The sequence below is a fragment of the Alligator mississippiensis genome, chromosome 5, assembly GCF_030867095.1.
Source record: "Alligator mississippiensis isolate rAllMis1 chromosome 5, rAllMis1, whole genome shotgun sequence".
Classification (NCBI taxonomy): Eukaryota; Metazoa; Chordata; order Crocodylia; family Alligatoridae; genus Alligator; species Alligator mississippiensis.
Window position 1 is genome coordinate 74,092,893 of NC_081828.1, and position 20,142 is coordinate 74,113,034.

General features: G+C 41.5%; 1 protein-coding gene across 3 annotated transcripts in view; it reads left to right on the forward strand.

The window, feature by feature from the left end:
* The window catches only part of OLFM3 (olfactomedin 3), a 162,529-nt gene that overhangs the window by 99,580 nt on the left and 42,807 nt on the right, over positions 1 to 20,142 (forward strand). Inside the window, exon 1 of one of the 3 annotated variants that reach the window (XM_006274523.3) lies at positions 19,325 to 19,575. The exons of 1 other annotated variant lie outside the window; for it this stretch is intronic. In XM_006274523.3, coding sequence (XP_006274585.1) covers positions 19,447 to 19,575 — 129 coding nt within the window. In that variant the 5' untranslated portion in view covers positions 19,325 to 19,446. Of the gene's footprint in view, positions 1 to 19,324; positions 19,576 to 20,142 lie in introns of those variants that run through there. One more of the 3 variants, XM_019500922.2, reaches the window with a different exon arrangement.

Consider the following 20,142-nt stretch of genomic DNA (forward strand, 5'->3'; position numbering starts at 1 on the left):
TTTCTGTGCATAAAGACAGCAAAAATGTTGAAAGAGTGCTTTCTATGGTCTTATCCAGCATTCTTTGCACACTCCAAACTCTCCACTTGAAAGTCATTATACTCAAATACACAGTGCTTAGGTGAAGAAAGGCATCTTATTGGAATTCATACATTTCATTTACTTCAGATAAATATATCTCAGTTCATCTGGTCATATTAACAGTAGACAGAGGGAAATATTTTAGAGCTGTAAATATTGATAGATGTTGACATTAGACAAAATATGATTTCAATTTCTGCCTTAGAATGCTAAGTGAAATAATAAATAGCCTTATTCACTAGGCTGGGGCTATGGGCAGGCATTACATTTGTCTTGGGAGAAATGCCTTTCTCCCAGCACAAAAAGCTAGCACAGAACAGTTCAAAGGGTTTCTTGTGAAAAAATAACTGTATCTTCTGCAAGAAAATGAGAGCACTTCCAATGAGGAAGACCTCTCTTCTCTTGTTCCAGCTTGAAGGATGATGCACTTCCCTTGATTGTAGGATACCCCCAGTATCCCGCAGTCCTCCACTCTCCTTCCCCCTATCCTAGAAGAAGGGAGAACATTGGCTTCCTGATAGCCCACCCAGCAGTGAACTGTCCAGGAGCCCTGTGGAAACCCTGTTGACCTAAGCTGTGCAGGCAGTAGCACTGATACCTCCTGCCACTGAACATGCTAGGTCACCTCAGGTCTGTGCAAATGGTGAAGGGGGCTTCCCCTGTGGCTCAATCCATCCCAGGTGCCCCCAGGAGGCCATCCCACCAATCAGCTGATTGGTGGAACAGGGGGCAATGTCCCATGGTTCTAACTATCCCAGAGTTCTGGGATAGTTCTAGTCATAGGAGAATGCCCCCCAACCCATGCATATTCCCAAGTGACACTAAAACTGTACACTGTGTAGGAGGCTTTTCCTATGACTAGAATCCTCCTACATGACAGTTCTGGCCACAGGCAAATCTCCTTGCCACTCCATGCACAGCTCCATAAGACCTTAGAGCTGTCTGTGGCATGGGGAGGTTGTTTTCCAATTAGAACTATCCTGCAGCCATGGGGCAATTCTAACTTGTGCAGAGCTTCATCCCGCCCCACCTTTTTTTGTAGATCTTCTTTATAAATACTGATTTAAATAAGCATTTTGATCTGATTAGGAAGACAAAGTCTTGGCAGAAGAGGAAAGGATGCATCATTTTCTAAGAGAACATTCCCAGCTGCTTTCTGTAGAATTGGTACCAGGCTGCAAGCCTTTGGACATGATAAACTCTGTGATAAACTCCAGGTGTTGCGAGACCTGTGCACAGTGCAGGGGGATTCTCCCACAGATGGACCTCTCCTCTACCAGGACAGCCTGTGCAGGGGGTGAGGAGGAGGATGGGTGTACCCCAGGGATAAGTGGAGCTGTAGTGTTACCGGTCAGTCCCCTCCCTGCACAGAAATTTCTCAGAAATTCTTAGCACTGGAAATGAATGCCCATCCATACACTAGGAAACTTCACTCGCAGTGTCATTCTGTAACTTTTACTCCAGTTACACTCCCATTGACTATAAGAGGAATTGTTTTTCTCGCGGCTACAACAACAGCTGCTGGGTTACTGTTTATTGTTCAGATAGGACAACTAATAATATAAAACTTAATATTGTCACTTGAAATAAAAAATTGACACCACTAGGGTGAGCAGTGAGAAAAATATTTTTGTTTCAGAAGTCAATTCCATTTGTGGTTGTGTTCTTGGTAGCCAAGTAAACAAAGCAATAAATATATTTGGGGACTGGTTAAATGCCACAGGAAAGCTCGATATCCAATAACCATGAAGCTATTTGTTGTGAATATATTCCATCATAATGAGAGAGAGAAATGTTTTGTCTCATGGAGATTTTAAAAATTCTGTGATAACGCTTTCACAGAATTTCCAGTAATTATACAAAAGGGGATATGGATTGAGGCAAATAAATGATTTGCACTGTTTATAATACCCATTACTTCCAATTTTTAAAACAGGTAATTTTGTTTACCTGAGAGGCACAAGAACATATTGTCATTTGAAATCACCTGTTGTTGTTTTTTAAGGAGATCTTTATTTTCCTGCCTCATCGAGTATTACGGCCTTTTTGCTTACAGTGTGACATGAGACCAAATTTATAGAGATTTCAACCTAATCTCCATTTGTTTTACATAACTATGACTCGCAAGAACAATTTGTCCATTAACACGTTAAAATAAATGTAGAGAAGCAAAGAAGAAACTGAATAGTTCTATTAGTTGCTTGTAGGAGACAACAGGAAAAAGAAGACCTTACAAAGTTTCGTGCATATGTTAGAGAAGCTGCATCTTTGGAAATTTTGCTCAACAGTTTTCAGTATTCCAGCAAAGATAAAATAGCTGGTTGTGCGTACAAGTAGGGACATAAAAACCCTTAAGATAGCCAACTTATCATTCGTTAATATATATAAGGAAGAAGATTATTTTCATAGACACAAGCAACAGCATTTCTCAAGGCACCTATGTTAAATAGGCACAAGAAACCTAGCTTCTTACTTGGGAAGTGAGTTTTTTCAGGATATCCTTTTCTTGCCAGATAGAAGATTGTGACAGAATCATACTTTCATAGAAGTATACTTTCACATTTTAAAAAAAAATCAGCTACTGAAAGTAAGACCTATACACAGATGAAGAACTGTAAAAGGTTTATAGCACCACAGCCTGAGAAAAGTCTATCTGCTACTTTCAGATGCTAGCACTTGATCTTACCTCCCCACTTCCCCCCATCCTGTTCTCCCTGCCCTCCCTGCACCCCATTCAAAAAAATACTGTGGTTTTCTTCTCTAAATGAGTATTACATTCCTCCATTATTTTATTTACCTTCTGCCTGCCAATAATAATGAATTAATCTATCATCACATGAAGAGGATGGTTGAACATAGGGAGAAAAAAATCTCGTGGCTTTATTCGCTGAAGTACAAAAGGAAAATACATTTGAAAGCAGGTTTGAAATGTAAATAACCATCAAAGGAATATCCTTATGAGACTGCTGGGAATGGTCATATCTGATCTGTTACTTTTCTCAGTGTAAATCTGAAGGAATTCTACTGATATCAGAGAAATTGCTCCAGATTTACAACCATCTCACTGAGATCATGTTCCAGCCTATATAAGCCTTGTGCCCATTAACCACTTGTTCCATTGACTTCAAGGATTACTCAGCTGCCACAACAATTGCTTGATCATGTCAGTGAGGGTGATTCCAGTGTAGCTTTTTAAATGGAATGATGTTCCATATTTTAGAGCTATCACTAGTTTAACTGTTGCTCAGTAAATACTTCATGAACAGAGGATCATGAATATTTAGTGTGTGAAGTTAAATTTCTGCTGTGTTAATGAAGTTTGCTTGGACACACAGATTGTATGGTCTTGCTTCTGCAAAGTGGATGAATGTAAGTCTTTGAATCAGTTTCCTACTGCAAATATTCAAAGATATAATTTCAGATATCTGCTTCCTTCTAATATTAGCTTAAAATGTTCTTGTTTCTGTGAACATTCTTATTCTGTAAATAAGAGCAGAAAACTAGCTTAAATGAATTCAAGTGTTTTATTCCTTCAAACAGGTATAGACATTTTTGGACACTTGTCCAGTTATACTAAACTTCCCATATGAAACATGCTTGTAGTGTATAGCTCCATTTGTGGACCCAAAATCTGTTTTCAGGTGCACACCTTGTTCCCAATGAGATGCTTTTTGGCAGTTTGATTTTGAAGTACCTACTTGATAAATAAATGTATATAATAAAGAATATTAGCTATATGGAGTATTATGCAAGTAAAAATATTTCACAAGGACTTTTATTAAAACTGAAGCATCACATTATGATTTTTCCATTGAATTATTTAAACTGTAATATGAGTGTGAAATTTCTATAACATGGTTCGTTTTCTAGGGCAGTTCCAATGAAGACAAAATTGAATATAGGTTGCAAAATGAATAATAATTTTTCTTTAAATTCCCAAGGAAGCAGTTTCCCTGGTTATGCTACAAATGTATGAACTATTATATGCACATTTCCCCCATTTTTGGGGCATATTTTCTTGAAGTTCCACAAACTCTTTTGGATCCTAAATGTCAAGTTTTAAGTAGGACTTCCAAACCTCACAAAAGATGTAACTCTCTAAATTACTGTAAAGACTTAGCTTTAGACATTAAGGTTAAGATTCTTCAAAGCTAGTGAGAAAATAAATTTGAAGTAGGATTTATTTCAAAGGCAACATCTGAAATTTTCAGATAATGCAAGTCAAAAAGTATACCTTTTTCTAAGCAGTTAACATCCAATGAATTGCAGGTCAACTTTCATTATTGTTTTAAACAATAGAAAGAATTCAGAATGCTACAATTAGGGGGTGGCCCTTGACCTGACTCTAGAACAAGGTTCAAAGTCATGCCTGTGGGTAAAGGGAATACTTCACAGGGTTCACTTCCTTACCTCCCTGCAAAGAAGCAGATTTGTAAAGTAATCAGGGGTAGCAGAGCCCCAGCCAACAGCTGCATGGTTCCATGTAGCTGTTCACCACAGTTTTTATTTTTCAAGGGCTACTGCTTTTCTGATCAACTCTGTGAGACTACTGATAAGCTGCAACTGAGTGGCAAAGTGGTATTCTGTGTAGTAAACGCCACAGGTGAACAGCTGAACAACTTGTCTGCAATTCAATAACTGGCTTTGAACTAGGTGGGATATGAACCACTTCAATATAAATCTGTACTTTAACTGCTCTGCCAATGTGCCCCATAGCACAATGCAAGGTTTCACAAATATTTCAGATCACGTATCTGAAAGGATGATGGATTTGCTATCCCATAGATGCTTTAGGGATTAAAAGGAAGTCTGTACAGACATCCCTGAGCAAGCTCTAAACTTTTATTGTAGCTGCAGCAGCACAAGATTCAGCTAGAGCCCCAGCTAGGCTTGTACATTTTGCATGGAAGCTGGTGGTACTGCAGCTAGACTGCTATCCATCCCAAACTATCTAGTTAACAACTAGCTTAGTGATGCCTAAATGAGCTGCAGTTACCTCTCTGCGTTGCAGTGCTGACAGTTCCTAAGGCTCAAATGATGTAATGGACTCTATGGCCGCATCCACATGTCTGTGGACATTTGATTCCCCAGGGACAACTAGCAGTAGTGTACCTTGTGCCACTGCTAGTTGTCCCCAAGGAATGCCTGTACCATATGCCCTCTGGCATGTGGCAAGTGACCCTGGGTGGGGTAGGGAAGGCTGGAGCCAGCACTCAGCTGGCCCCTTAGTGAATCATGCAATTTAGTTCCATGTGGGTGGCATCTACATGGGGGCCTTACCTGGGGATCTGGGGGCCTTCTGGAGCTGCAGCAGCTGCAATCCTGCCACTCAGAGCCTGGCTGGCAGCCGCAGCATGGCTCCAACCAGCCCAGCTCTGGTTTTCAGCAGAACACACTGCCCCCCACATGCACTACTCTGCCTTTTTTTTCCCCGTGGATTGTTTTGATTCCTGGATATCCAGGGGTCAAAAAAAACAAAAACAAAACCAAAAAAACCCTGCACTGCTCTTTTACAGCACAGAGAACAACTGGACATGCAGTATGTGGCACAACCGTGCTCATCCGAACGCAACCTATAAAGGCAGATTTTTGCACGCATGGGGACAATCATAGAGATAAGTCACGTTTCTGGTAGATGCAGATGCCATTCACATGGAGCTAAATTGCATAATCCACTAAGGATACTGGATTATAGCAAGAGCTGCACCTATCCTTAAAAATAAGAGCATTGCCAGGAATTATAGCTCAGTTACTTTTACTTAAGGACTAGGTAACTTGGTTCAAAAATAATTCAAGCTAAAGTTGTAAAATGTTTTGATGAGTATTCTGTGTCAAGTATCAATCAGCATGTGATCAGTAAATAATAATCATGCCCCTCCAACCTATTACATAGTATTTCTTGAGGGAGCTGGCCATACAGTGGATAAAGGACAATCTGCAGTTGTAATTCATTTGGACTTTTGAAAAATCCTTGATTAAATCCATTCCAAAAATAATTAAGGAACTCAGTAGTCAGGAGGAGACAGGCAATGTTCTGTCATAAATTAGCAATTGATTATGGGAGGGAAAACAAAGAAGGAATATTACCTGATTTTGAGTGTAGAAAAAGGTTTGCTGGGTCCTCCATGGAAATATACTAAGACTAGTATTATTCAATGTCCTTATTAAACTCTCAGAATTGCTGACTAGAATGATGGTAAAACCAGTGGAGGGCAGAAAGTTGTGCATGTTGTGTCAAAAAAGGTTGCTGAAGAGCTTCAGAATAACATGCTAATTGGGAAACTTCAGCTAATAGACAGACGTAAAAGCTTTATTGAGAAAATGTTAAAATTAAATTCTTTACATGGTTCCACAAAGTTAGGAAACAATACAGGATCCTACTCATGGTAGCTACTTAAGTACAGAGCCATATAATGTTAAAGTGATATAAATCATATAGTTCATCATGCGATTGCTTGGGTAAATTAATTGGGAAATTTGCATTTGATGCTAGGTAGAAAGTGAAGTGGGACCTCATGCATAGTAGCCACATTAGTATAGAGTTATAAGATTGCAAAACATTCTTAGACAATGACTTCTGCATCCTGTGTACATTTGCTGGGGTGGGAAAATGTCAATAGCATTATCAGTCTTTACAACAGCCTATAGTATTATGGGAAAGGGGGGAGTCTTCTTCACTCCTTTCCCTACTCACAACTTGCTAGATGGTTTCAGTTGACTCTCTTCATATTGTCAATGGCCAGGATATGCTTGACATAAATATTCTGTGACTATATGATACTTGAAGCACCTTAGAGAAGAGCATGGGTACACTTCAGACTCCCAAGATACTCTCATTGTGCAGATCCCATGCTCTGAGCATCCTGACAGTTAGCATCTGCACTGTTGTATTGTACCCCTTCTTCCTCAAAGTATTGGCCAGTGGCCTGGACTTAGACAGCTTTCACTCCCAGGCTTTGGCAAAAGCCTGGCACAAGTTCTTGAAGGAGACAGTCATGTTAATAATTAAGATATTGGAAACAACAGACGAAATCATTCGTGATACTGAAAGGCTGTAAATGAAATGTAATGGTTCAGCAAAAAGATCTATTCCTGGTGTCTTTCCAGGCAGTTCAGTGAACATATCTGTTTAATGCCCAGTGGTAGTGAAAACATGCAAGAAAGAAAATAAGGAAATATGAGGGCCTTGTTACATATTAAATTGTGAGCTTCTGAAACGTTGATCAGTATTAGTGTTACCTTCAGTTTGGAGCAGTCACACGTTCAAGCCAGCAGAGATCTGGACAACTGAAAGGTTAAATTCGCCCCTCCCCTCCCATTCCAGGCTTCTCTTCTGCCCCCTATCCCGCAGGACTCCCTCAGATCCCCACTGCCCACTCCCACCCTCAGAGCTCCCCCCACTGCACCCCTCTCCCTGTTTACTTGTGGCTGCCTGCACTGTCTGTCCTGGGGGATACAGGCAGGGAAGGGTTAACCTGCCTACCCAGCCCCCACTGCCACTGCTGTCAGGCTGCTGCTCTTCTCCAGGCTAAACCCCATCCAGAGCAAATCAACAGCTGGGGCGGCCAGGCAGGCATGTTAACCCTTCTTTGTCTGTTCTCCAGGGAAAGACAGCAGAGGGCAGACACAAGTCAGCAAGACAGGCAGTAAGTGAGGTTTTGGGGTGCTGGGCAGGCAGGATGGGACAGTGGGCCTGATCCAGGCCAATGAGTGAGGAGGGTGGGCTTAAATGAGTGGGAACTGGAGTTAACAGCTTCAGGAGCCACCTAAAATTAATTTATTACACAGTAATTTGAGTGGCTCCTGGATCTGTTAGCACTTGGACTGTCCACACATGAACACCTGAAACTGGTTTTAAACACTCCTTATGGGGTTTAAAGGCAGGATTACCTCTGATCTGTACTATCCAGCTCATGTTGCATGAAGGTATATTTGCTGTAGGCTATGCCTTAGTGTAAACATCCCACCCTCCCTAGCACCCCAGATCCCCATAAACTGGGGGAAGGGGTGGGAGGAACCAGGGGAGCCCTGGGGAGCATAGGAAATGCCCAGAATGGAGGTGGGGGAAGGGGCTGATTCTTATCATTCAGTCATCCAGGCCCCTGCTGACCTAAGGTGTAACTACTCCAAACCTGAGCTAGGACTAACGCTAATCAACATTTGTGCAGCTCACAGTGTAAGATGTAACAAGGTCTTGATTCTACTGAATGATATAATTCAACAATTCACTCACCTTGAACACTGCCTTTCCTTAAAGCATTCAAAAAGAGAAGTGTTCATGAGAATGTCAACAAACTTTTGAAAGATTTTGAAATAGGAAAGATGTAGAAATAATAAGACATTTTAAAAACAAACTAAAAGATAAAATGTAGATGGTGTGCAAAAGATTAGAGATTGTAAATCAGGTATTCCTTCTCCATTCCTTCTTATAACGTACATAAAGACTGTGAATGAAATAAGAAGTCCGTAGATTTAAACACTTTAAATATTTTTACACCACTCCTAACTGAACTATGGAACTTACTAATATAATTGCATGACTTGGTCAAAGAGCTCAGTGAGGTTCAGATACTATTTAAAAAATGTTCTTCTCTTGGGAACCACAAGGGATTTGAATATTTCATAAACAAACAACTAGGTTAATTCTAGGGTGGGGGAATACATAGAATCTGTTTTTGTTTTGTTTCTGGTCCAGTGTAGAATAATTGGTAAATATCTTCTATAGATTATATAAATTTTAGAAACCTTCTATTTTAACTAAATTACTGTTGTGTGTTAAACCTACTTCTGTGGGTAGTACTTAGCTTAATTAGCTGGGATGTGTTCTGGCCAGACCAAAACAGACAGGATGTTCTTTACCCAGACCTGGAGATTCACTCCAATGAAAATGAATCAATCTAACAATAAAGCCCTTGTATGCACTTCTTTCTAGCAGTAGATTCATGTCTATGCCCCACTGGTGATACATAGGGGGTGCACACGGGCACACGTGCACCCTCTGAGCATGGCAGTGCACCCCCTGCAAAAAGGCACCACCGACACTGCCGGCAGCGTCTGTGAGTGGTCGCCAACTGCCGGTCGGCGCTTGCCACACCCCACTTCCCCCACCACCAACAGTGCCATGGCCACCTGCGGGAGCTCCTCACTTCCTGCCGCCAACAGCACCACCACCACCTGCAGGAGTTCGCCGTGCCCCACCAGCCTTTGGGTGCGCGGCATTAGTGGTATACCCCCTCCCACCTGCCCTATAGGAAACTTGAGTTCTGCGGCATAAACTGAGTATATGATTAGGTGACTGTCACTTGAATGTTAAATATTCCAGGCATTTAAGTTATCTAGGAATCTCCATACCCAAATGTTTGATCACCTACAATTTTATCTATAGAGGTGTCACAAGATTACGAGACTAACATTCTCTCTGAATAAGGCACATGATAGGACGTCTAACAAAGCTCACAAGTAATTTACATGTACATTTAATTTATCTGAATTCCATACCCTTCTATTACCATATGAAACTTTAAAGATCATTGAGCATATAACTTTTAGCTGCTTACTCCGGATTCTAGCATACGGGTGATAAGGCCTTTTCACATTATATTGTTAGAATTTGGAGCTTCCACCCAAATGCTTTTAAAATGTCTCCTGTTTGGTTTCTCTCTCTGATGCACATAATAATGTAACTTATCCATGATGAAGGGAAGACCTGTATCCCCAAATTAGGATAACGGGGCTTCTGTTGCTGGATGGGGAACACACGTTGTCTCTTCTAGAGAGAATTCTTCCATGTGAAAGTTAATATAAGTTTAACTAGCATTCAGATCAGATAATGTGAATACAGAAACATACTTATGCCTAGGAGGACAGATCTCTGAGTCCTTGCTGGTTTTTCAATTCTGCATGTCCTTCACTTCCTTCCAACTCATGTTTTTCATTCCCCAATCCTCCCTAGGTTCACAATCACAAATGTACAGTCATTAATGACATGCAACTATCTACATGCGATTGGGTATATGTTAATGAAAGCAGCTGGTCATGAAGATCTCCCCCTCAGTTAAGTGAAGAGTTTATGATAAGGTGCTACCCATCATTTTGTCTGGTCAGAACACATCCCAGATGATTGAGCTAAGTACTACGCACAGGAATAGGTTTTCATAGATTTCATAGACATTAGGGCTGGAAGGGACCTTGAAGATCATCAAGTCCAGCCCCCTGCCCCAGGGGCAGGAAGTCAGCTAGGGTCAAAAGATCCCAGCAAGATAAGCATCCAAAAATTTCTTGAATGAGTCCAGAGTAGGTGCCTGCACCACTTCTGGAGGGAGTCTATTCCAGGCCTTGGGGGCTTGGACAGTAAAGAAGCTTTCCCTTATGTCCAGCCCAAAACGGTCATGGAGGAGTTTATGACTGTTGATCTTGTTATCCCTTGGGGCACTCTGGTGAACAGATGTCCCCCCCAGATCTGGATGCAGACCCCTTACATACTTATAGGCAGCCACCAGGTCACCCCTGAGCCTGCGCTTTTCTAAGCTGGAGACTCCCATGGCTCTCAGCCTCTCATCATAAGGCCTATTCTCTTGCCCTTTGATCATGTGCGTGGCTCTCCTCTTGACTCTCTCAAGCTTCTCAACATCCTTCTTGAATTGTGGAGCCCAGAATTGGATGCAATACTCCAGCTGTGACCTCACCAAGGCCAAGTACAGTGGGAGGAGGATATCCTGAGATTTACTTGAGAAGCATCTATAGATGCAAGCCAGGGTTTTGTTTGCTTTACCAGCAGTGACATTACATTGGTGGCTCATGTTCATCTTGTGGTCAATCATGAACCCCTAGTCTCTTTTAGCCATGGTGCTAGTGAGCATAGCACTGGCGAGCCTATAAGCGTGCTGCAGGGGGGTTTCCCCAAGGTGGAGTACCTTGCATTTTTTAGCATTGAACGTCATCAGGTTTATATTCACCCACTTACTAAGTTTATCCAAGTTGGCCTGAATCACTAGCCTATCCTCAGGTGTGGACGCTATGCCCCAAAGTTTAGTGTCATTGGCAAACTTGGCCAGTGCACTTCTGACACCACATTGTTGATAAAGGTGTTAAAGATAACTGATCCAAGGACAGAGCATTGGGGGACACCACTGGTCACAGAGCACCATAACGATTCGCTTCCATCAACTACTATTTTCTGGGTCTGACCTCGGAGCCAATTTCCCAGTCATCGGACTGTGGTGTAGCCAAGGCCACAGTTGGCTGTTTTTTCTATGAGGAGATCATGGGACACCAGATAAAAGGCTTTTTTAAAGTCCAGATGTATAATGTCAATCTCTTCTCCTTTGTCCAGGTGATATATAACCTGATCATAGAAGGAGATGAGATTTGTCAGGCAAGACCTACCAATGACAAACCCATGCTGGCTGTCCCTCAGGATGTTGCCATCATCCAGCTTATCAAGAAGGGCCTCTTTGATAATTTTCTCAAGAATCTTACTGGGGATTGAGGTCAAGCTGATTGGCCTGTAATTCCTGAGATCTACTTTCTGCCCTTTCTTGAAGATGGGTACCATATTGGCCTTCTTCCAGTCTTCAGGTACTTCACCTGAGCGCCATGAGTTTTTTAATATTTTTGCCAATGGCTGGGCTATGACACCTGCCAGCTCCTTGAGTACTCTGGGGTGCAATCTGTTGGGGCCAGCTGACTTGAAGATGTCCAGCCTCTCAAGGTGTTCCCTTACAAGGTCTACACTGATGCTGGGTATAAATACACCCTCACCCTGGCCATTCTGCATCAAGCTAGGCAGGGCAGTCCCTTTGGGCTGGTGAAAGACCGACGTGAAGTACCCAGTAAGCAGGTTGGCTTTTTCCTGGGTGTTAGTTATCAGTTGTCCCATTTGGTTCAGCAGGGGTCCAATGTTACCCTTGCTTTTTTTCTCACTCCCTACATATCTGAAAAAGGACTTTGTGTTATCTTTGATATGTAAAGCAAGATGGAGCTTGGTTGCAGCCTTGGCTTTCCTGGTTCACTCCCTGCAGGCATGGACCAATGCTGAGTACTCCTCCTTGGTAGTTATTCCAGCCTTCCATCCTTTATAAGTCTCTCTTTTTAGGAGTAGGAGGTCCTTGAGTTCCCTGCTGAGCCAAGTGGGTTGCTGTGCCCTTTTGCCACCCTTCCACCAAAATGGGATGGACAACCCTTGTGCTGTCAGAATCGCTCCCTTGAGGAGCAACCACTTCTCTTGAACTCCTCTTCCTGTTGAATCATGGTCCCTTAGGGTCTAGACAGTGAGCCTCCTGACCTTGTCAAAGTCAGCTTTCCTAAAGTCGAGGACTTCTGCATTGCTGACTGACTTGCCAGCTTTGTGAGGAATAGTAAAGGTGATCAGCTCATGGTCACTATCACTCAGGTTTCTATCAATTCTTGGGTCACTGACTAGATTATCCCCTTTGGCCAGTACCAGGTCCAGCAACGCTTTATCTCTTGTCAGCCCATAGACTTCTTGAGTCAGGTAGAGCCCATCCACACATGTGAGGAAGCTTTGCAACCTATCAGATTTGGACGAGTGCTCTTTCTGTGAGATGTCTGGGTAGTTAAAGTCTCCCATGACAACCAGGCACCGAGAGCATGCATCCTCAGCCAGTTCCCCAGCGAGTTCCTGGTCTAGCTCTTGTTTTTGGTTAGGAGGTCTGTAGTAGACTCCTACCATGATATCCCCAGTGCCATGTTCCCCACGTATTTTAACCCAGAGTGATTCCAGTCATCCTCCCTGGGTTCCAATGTCAATTTGCAGGGACATGTAGCTTCCCTTGATATAGAAAGCTACACCCCTAACCCTTTTATCTGCATGATCTCTCCTGTACAGGGTATAACCATCTATACCTGTGGCCCAGTCATAGGTGGAGTCCCACCAGGTCTCCATTATCCCTATGAGACTGTAGTCTTTCTTGCTTATCAGGGGGACCAGTTCCTCCTGTTTGTTCCCCAAGCTCCTGGCATTGGTGTATAAACACATAAGTATCCCACTGGAAGCCCTAGGCTTCCTTGTACTCCCAGGCAGACACTATTTCAGGGCTGGGGTAGGTCTGGATTCCCTTGAGAACCTGCTGGTTATGCAGTAGCTGCCTAGTGGGTTTGCATTGGCGGGTATCCACCCATCCCCCAGCGGGCTTAGTTTAAAGCCCGGTCGAGCAGGTCAGCTAGTCTGGCTGAGAAGAGCCTCTTCCCCAGAGGATAAGTAAGATAAGTTTTATGATAAGTAAGAATTTATGATAAGGTTCCACATTCATTGTTTAACAAATGTTTGACTAAGTCTTTGGAGTTTTTCAGTTGACTCTGAACAATGGGCACTTACACACATGCAGGGAGGCTGCGCTGATGTGCTGTAAATCCAGCCCATTGGAGCAGACTCAATTAATCGATTAATCAAGTGTGCTGAAGCACAGAAATTAACGTACTCCAGCAGCCTCCAGCATCATGTGTATCAGTGTCCCTGTGCTGAAAAATGGCTGTGGGGCACTTTGAGCATCCCACCACCATTTTTTCAGCACAGGGATGCTGATACACGTGACACTCAGGCACAGTTAATTAGCATGGATCACTAATTAAAGTACCCCTCCTGCCTCCCAGAGCATATTTATAAATGCCCAATGAGTCTCAGTCTTATGGCAATGGGTTTCAATTACTTCATTTGTCTTTCTGTGGGAAACAGTTAGTCAGTGTTTTCCTGTTTACATCACCACGTAAACTGGGCTTGCAAGCCTATCTTTAAACAAGGTTACCCAGAATTTGTTATTTTAAGTTACACATTTACAGCAACAACCTACAGTTCCAATCTTCATATAATGGTGAATATATACAAGATAGAGGCCACTAATGAGTCTTTACACATGAGCCTCAATATAGCAAATAGCATTATACGAAAGGCTTGAAGTGTTGTTGTAGCTGTGATGGTCCAGGGAATGTCTGAGAGGCAAGGGTTTTTTGTGATATTTTGGCTTGAATAAACCCTATAGTTGGAAGAGCCGCTAGAAAAGTTTTAAGGCATTAAGAGTCTTTACTCAGGTCCAAAGTTGAAAATTTTATTCTCAACTTAGTAAAGGACCAAGTCAGGTCTTGCCAGTTTTCTTTAACAGTGATCTTGCTGTTGTAAGACTCCCTGAGATGTCCTTGAGATGATGTCTCAGTGCCTTGGGTATGTTGTTGTTTTATCCAACAAAGAAGAGAGAATGGCTCTCTTCTTTAAAGTCTTGATACCTGCACAGTCAGAACTAGGCCTTTTATATTAAGTTCTATTTGTGATGAAAATATTTTTTATGCAACTGAACAGATGCAATGACAGGTGAAGAAGGTAGATTAGTGCCAGTGCTCTTCCCAGTTATTAAAACTCACTTTTTATACTGCAGCAGTAGCTTTCAGTTGTTTATTTCCAATCAGTCACAAGCAAAGTATGCATAAGGAGAGAAGAGAAGGAAAGAAATTATATATATTTTATACTTAATTTTTTTCCCTGCCAGTATCCAGATGTCTGTGAGGATTTATGCATACGAGAAGCCCCATTCTAAGTTAGATGAGTGAGGATTGAGTTGATCTTTTCCAAATAATTTATTACAACTTTTATAGAACAGTTCAAATCAAGCAAATTTTCACAACCGTGGTACAATTTCCTAATTTGGTTTTGTGCCATTCCTGTAATGCTAGAAGTTTCTCTTAAAACACTGGGCTAATCCACCTGTTATAATTTCACATCTACAATGTCTTAATCTTCAGAAACATGCCAAAAAGTTATGCATTTTCAAAGAGTAATCTTAAAACTTGGAAAGACAAAGAAACATCTACAGAGAAGTTAATAAGAAGCACTAATAAATGAATGGTTTCATTCAACACAATTTGCAACCATTAGCTATTTGCCCTCCGTGTCAGGCAGGACACTCCTTTTTACACAGTGGCGTAGACTTCTCATTGAGTACCTGGTGTGGGCATAGGGAAGCACCATTGTGCTTACTCCACTCACCTTCCACCCCCAGATAGACTATTTAGTGCAATGCTGCACTGCCCAGCTCCTCTGCAAAAAACTGGGTTTCCCCTGCTTCTGCAAAGGCTCCTGGGGGCAGAAAGAAGAGGGGAGCACTATTCCACTATTCTGCTTGCTCCACTTACCAACTCTCCCTCCCTGAACCAGTCCCCAGATACACTGGTTGCTATGGCACTGCCCTGCCCAGCTCCTATGGCAGTGAGGGAACCCAGCACCCTCTCATAGTTGGCACCCAGAGTGGGTGCCTCCCTCACCCCACCTTACTTGTGCTACTGTTTCTACAGATGGGGGAATATAGAGGATAAATGACCCACTTAAGGGGAGAGAGAGAAAGTCAGAGGCAGTGCTGGATTAAGAGCTTTCTACAGTCCAATCCTGTCAAACTAGTTCATCCTCAGCACTGCAAAGCATAGGTATGGATATAGATTCTGTTTTCAGGATTATTCTTCTCAGAATGACTGGGGATGAAAACACTGGAGGTAGCATAATTAGCATCTAAAGAGAAGCATGCTTTAGCTCTCTATTTTGAGGGAACTCATATGAGCTAGGGGCAGACATTACACACAAACCACTGTAAGTGATCAGAAACCGGTTTAAAACTGTAACAGAACAGAAGTTCAGTGAACATACACCAGGTTCAAAATGTCTGAAAAAGGTTTAAGGTAGTAGACCTGGATGGATGTAGTATCAGACTTAACTGAATTAGGTTAAACCAGTCTATCACACCTCTGTCCCAGATCCACTCCCAACACAAGGTAGGTCTCCATTCCCCAACATCCCAGGTTGCACTGCAGCCTCCCCCCATTATCTCCCTCTCAAATCAGGTGGGCTAGCCTCGGCTTCAGCTTGTATGCTCTAGCTGAGTCTGGTGGGCCCACCCCCAGCTGTCACAGAGTGGAGGCAGCCTCCCCAGCCCCACAGGCAGTGGCATGGGAGCAGGGGAAGGAAAGAAAGGCATCTGCCTGCCTTGGCCAACTGATGAGTGGACAAGTATTCTGCTCCTTAATGATCCAAAGAAGTCAAGTACAAGCACAAGTCCTAAATATCCCATGAGCTCACATTTTTGTGTCTTCAGGAAATATAGCAATAGAGGAATTAGTTCTACCTCATTTCTTTGTTTGAGAAAAGAAGAAGGCAGAAGAAAAGTTCCTGTAAAGAAACTGGTTGGTTGCAGCAAATGATTACATTTTTTTCAATTATGGATGGGAAATTTGGGTTGGCGGCTCTAGTCTTCTTGTATGAAGATGACCATTTTCTTCTTGTACCAAATTAGTGTATGCACTAATCAGCTTTAGGGAAAACAAAAAAGGAAAAACCAGCAGCTCTTTGGCCATCAGAGCCACATCCAGACAAACACAGATATACGGTATGTGGCCCCACAGACCCATCTACAGCACCACATAACACATATGCAGGCATTCCCCATGCTGCAGGGGGGTTTCTTGACCCTGGGAGATTCCAGGGTAAAAAAACCCACACCAAAGGAAAGCAGGGCAGCACACGTGGCAGCAGCAAGCACTGCCCAAAACTGGAGCCTGGCCAGCCTGAGCCATGCTCCAGCTGCTAGCCAGGCTCCTTGCTTCAGGAGCACCACGGCTGCAGCTCCCTGAGGCCCCCAGGATCCCAGGTAAGCCTGATGGGACCAGCCCAGTGGCTGGCCCCAGCCTCCCCTACCCCACCCAGGGTTACCTGCTACACACCAGAGTGCACGTGGCTCAGGCATTACCCGGGGACAAGTAGAAGCAGCACAAGGTGTACTGCTGCTACTTTTCCCCAGGGAAAAAAAACACCTGTGCTCATGTGGATGTAGCCCAGAAGTGCATTATTTAGAGTATCAGCAGGACTTATATGTAAAGTCAGTACAATCAGCCAGTTCCTGCAAAACCAATCAATGCTTGCATTTGTTCAGCTTCCTTTTAGCCAAATGCATTAAGCCTTGGGAAGGGCTTTGCAAACCAGCCTTTATAAACAATAATAATATAAAAGGGATCACTCTGGCTCTTGAGATTTCCATTCCCTCATACATTAATATTTTATGTACTAAAGAGAAAAAGCCTAGCTCTTTGGCCTTGCCCATGTCTCCTTTTTACTAATTTTTAGATGCCAATGGGATTTAAGGCTCACTTAATTGGGTATCTAATGACCCTCCTACCCCAACATCCTGTGCAGGAAATGTTTGCTGGTATAGAGACACTAGATCAGATGTCCCTGGTGGAAAGATTTCCTTAGAGATATGAAAGAGGGGAATCCTGAGTCCTAGAAAAAAATCTCTAACCAAAGTTAGAATAGTTTTGTGGTTTCTTCAATAGGACCTGTTTATTTCCCAGCTGCCCCCACGACCAGGGGAGGAGTAAAGGGAGCTTAGAGCCAACAGTGTCTCCCAAATTTTCTTGACCCATCTCAGTATCTGAACTATTAGCATTCATTTTAATATCCCCTGCAAAGGATCTTGAAGAGTATGACTTCCCAAGTAAGGTACATATAAAAACCCATGGGCAGTTTAAAGTTGGTTGTCATTCTAATATTTAAAAAGGGGCTTCAAAAACCTTTCACACCAAAGAACTACGTATGAGAGGGGGGAAAATTGCCAAGATTCAATATTTTATTTCATTGAGCAAAATTGATTAATATGTAAGCCACCAGTTTGCCACGCAGCTTAAATTCTGTTAATTGTGGTTGATTTGTTGGAAATACAATTCAAAAAATATTTAGCTTCAGGTTTTATTATTACTGCTTTATTAAAATCTAGTGGATTTTCAAGTGCTCCCTTCACTGGGTTACACTTTTTTCATTATCCTGAAACTTTTACAATTTTAGCTCAATATGTAATTACAGGAAAATATTTAATATTTAGATTTATGTATTTGCTGCTAAATCTTTGCGCTGAAAGGACCCTCATAAAATTATATGGTGACTCGCAATGTGTTTTTCCATTATTTCTTGATTAAAAAAAAGACAATGATTGATTTTCTCCATACCTGGGTTAAATAACAGGGATTGATTGAAATGATTTTAAATGCATTTTGAGAGAATTTGCACACAAGGTCTGAGAATTTGAAACAGGTTTTATGGTAGGTAGTATGCTTAATTCTAGTGAATGCATTCATGAGCTTACATACCTCTATAAATATGTATCTGTTTCAATTTCATTAAAGATTTTTCTTTTTATATCAACTGCCAAAATTGTTTAAGAAAAATATATTTCTTTGGAAGCAAATTCTGAAACAAATTCCAGAATTCCCTTTTGGAACTGATATAATATTCTGTCTCCTTGCAAACTTTGAACTAAATTCCCTTTCAAATAAATACTCTGAAGAAACCCTTGCTCTGCCTGCCCTCTTTAGAGTTGTATCATGATGTAGGTCCTATACATAAAAATCATCCATCTCACATAATTAGTTGTACATGGTTTTTTTCTGTTGTTAGTTTATAAATATATGACTTCCTTACAAATTATCATAATTTGCCACTGAACTTGGAAATCATCCTTTTACATTAGAAAGCAGATGTTTTAGAAGCAGATTTAAGGAGTCATAAATCCCTTAACCCTCCTTGAACTGCGCATAATTTATTTTTTATTTGTCTCCTCCAAAGCAGCAGAGATGCCTCCTCTTCTCTTATTCTATGCTTATACTGCCTGTGATGAAATAAATATCAGTGTGAAAATATGTAATTTATCTAACAAGAAAAATCAAATTTGGAAGTATTTTTGTCAGTGCTGCTCTAACGAATTGCAAATGTATAACAACAGACTTTGTAAACTAGGGAAATATTTATATTAGTAATTTAAGTGGCTATACCAAATAATTGATTATTAATGATTAGAAACAATGTCTTGGGGGGCCTGTAATAATCTTTCCCACCCCCCATTACCTCAGATGAATACTGATACAGAGTATTATAGTAAATATGTTCCTATATACCAGTATATTTCTAATGGTGAACAGACCTGAAGGGGTTGTTTTGTGATGATGTCAGTTTTTATATTTTGGACTATAACTATATCACTATACTGAGAGGGGCCGAGTTAACAAAACGTTAACTGATTCTGGGGCATCTTAAAATCTTGTTTGTTCCCCCACCCAGCAGGAAAACTGTAATGACTATTGGCATATAAAGGATTGCTTGTTTAGTGGTTAGTATAAGGTCATCTGTATAAAAGTATTTGCTGGCAAAGGCAGAAGAACAGAAGCTGAAGAGGCTACATGTGCTTTTTAATGGATGATTAAATCTGGGAAGGTTGATCTCCTTTCATGCTGAGGATGTTGTGTGCTGCAGTCACGCCTCTCACTGCCAGCCCGCACTAGGATGATAATCAGTCACTATGAAAACTCATTAGCTCCACAGCAATGAGTCCTCCACTGCTCAAGCTTGGTGCTGTGCTTAGTACCATGGCAATGATCTCTAACTGGATGTCCCAAACTCTCCCATCTCTGGTAGGACTAAATACCACCAAACTAACCACTTCAGATACTCTAGTAAGTAGCTCTGATGTGTTGCAAGCGATCTTAATTATGAACTGATATTTATGCTACTACAAAGCCTGTGGTTTAAGTTGCCTCTTTGTAAATTTACTTTTAAGCTACTAATCTTCATATTGTCACTTAATGCATGCTGTTCTCCAGACATAAACTAAACATTTGTGAGAATGCTGTGGACTTACTATGAAAAAGGAAGATATTAAAATAGGATGATTAAGTATTTAAGAACAAAGGACTCTGTTTTGTGGGGGGAATTGTTAAAACATTTTAAAGAAATGCTTGCTTCTTTTGCCTAGAGTCTTTTCATAGATTCATTGCTTCAGAAAATATGTAGAGTTGTCATAAAGAGTAAGAAATTAAACTGCAGGATTCCTTTCACTTTTCTTTCTAATGTAGCATTATTATCTGTATCAGTTTATCACCATAATATGCAATAGACATTCTTCTCATTTTTCTTAACTTGCAAAGCTATCATGTAAGTGAATATGTTTTAAACATAAAATGATATAGGTACTTTTTAGCTTGGCAATCGGACTTTATTCTCATTAATAATGTAGATAATAA